Genomic DNA, 819 nt, shown 5'->3' with positions numbered 1-819 from the left:
TTTTTTTTTTTTCCAGGATCCTTTGAAAGTGTGCCGGAACAGAAGCCAGCTCCTTCTCCTCTGTTCAAATCTCGTAAACCAGCCTTTTTGGACAGTAGGCAGCTAACCCAGGGCACCGCTAACCACACCAAAAAGGATGGGCTGTCTTTGTTCAGTGGCCTTAAATCCAAAAATGATCCCGTGTCCAAGTCTAGTCTGTGCATCAATGGCAGTCACGTTTATATAGAAGAGACCACAACAAAGGACAAGACTCCAACCTCCTCCCCCTCTCCTCACAACCTCAGGAGGAAGCAGCTCTTTGCTTCAGAGGAGAACCTGTTCTCTAGGTCCACTAAATCACCTGAAGAGATGGGGAGAACCTCTCCTGGGCAGGCATTCTCTGGGTCCACATCCTTGGAGACCTTCAAGTCCATGACTTTGCCATCATACAAACTGCTCAGCAGTGAGGAGCACCTGGACACCAGTGTTCCACCAAGCGTCGAGGTTGTTAGAGAGACCAAAAAACCAGACCACAAAAAGTCTGCCTTGCTCTCCCTGGTCACTGGGAAGAAGGAAACGGTGAAGCCCAGTGATGCTGAGATTATTCCCGACAGGACCCTGCAGAGTGAGGAAAACAAAATTCCAGAAGAGAAGAGTGAAGAGGAGGCCAAATGCCCCGAAGCCCCAGCAGATGTGGGCAGAAGGAGCCCCTCAGGAGACGCTCACCACACAGAGGAGGCCGTCACAACCAAGCAGCTGCTCAGCCCTTGTGAGGAGGAACAGAAACCTGAGAAAGCTGCACCAGCCAAGACTAAAGCTGTGAAACCCAGGTGAGTCCCA

At 51.2% G+C, this 819-nt stretch overlaps 1 protein-coding gene across 1 annotated transcript; it reads left to right on the top strand.

Moving 5' to 3' along the window:
* Nucleotides 1–21: 21 nt before the first annotated feature.
* Nucleotides 22–813, top strand: LOC121363362 (rab11 family-interacting protein 1-like; the record flags this gene model as incomplete). The annotated part of the gene is made up of 1 exon (XM_041485615.1): nucleotides 22–813. A coding segment is annotated over one exon (792 nt), but the record flags the coding sequence as incomplete, so codon positions are not given.
* Nucleotides 814–819: the final 6 nt, after the last annotated feature.

This window comes from Pyrgilauda ruficollis, unplaced genomic scaffold (assembly GCF_017590135.1).
Source record: "Pyrgilauda ruficollis isolate IOZ18807 unplaced genomic scaffold, ASM1759013v1 scaffold7125, whole genome shotgun sequence".
NCBI classification, from domain to species: domain Eukaryota; kingdom Metazoa; phylum Chordata; class Aves; order Passeriformes; family Passeridae; genus Pyrgilauda; species Pyrgilauda ruficollis.
The sequence above is the reverse complement of the archived record's forward strand: the minus strand, read 5'-3'. Positions and strand labels throughout refer to the sequence as shown.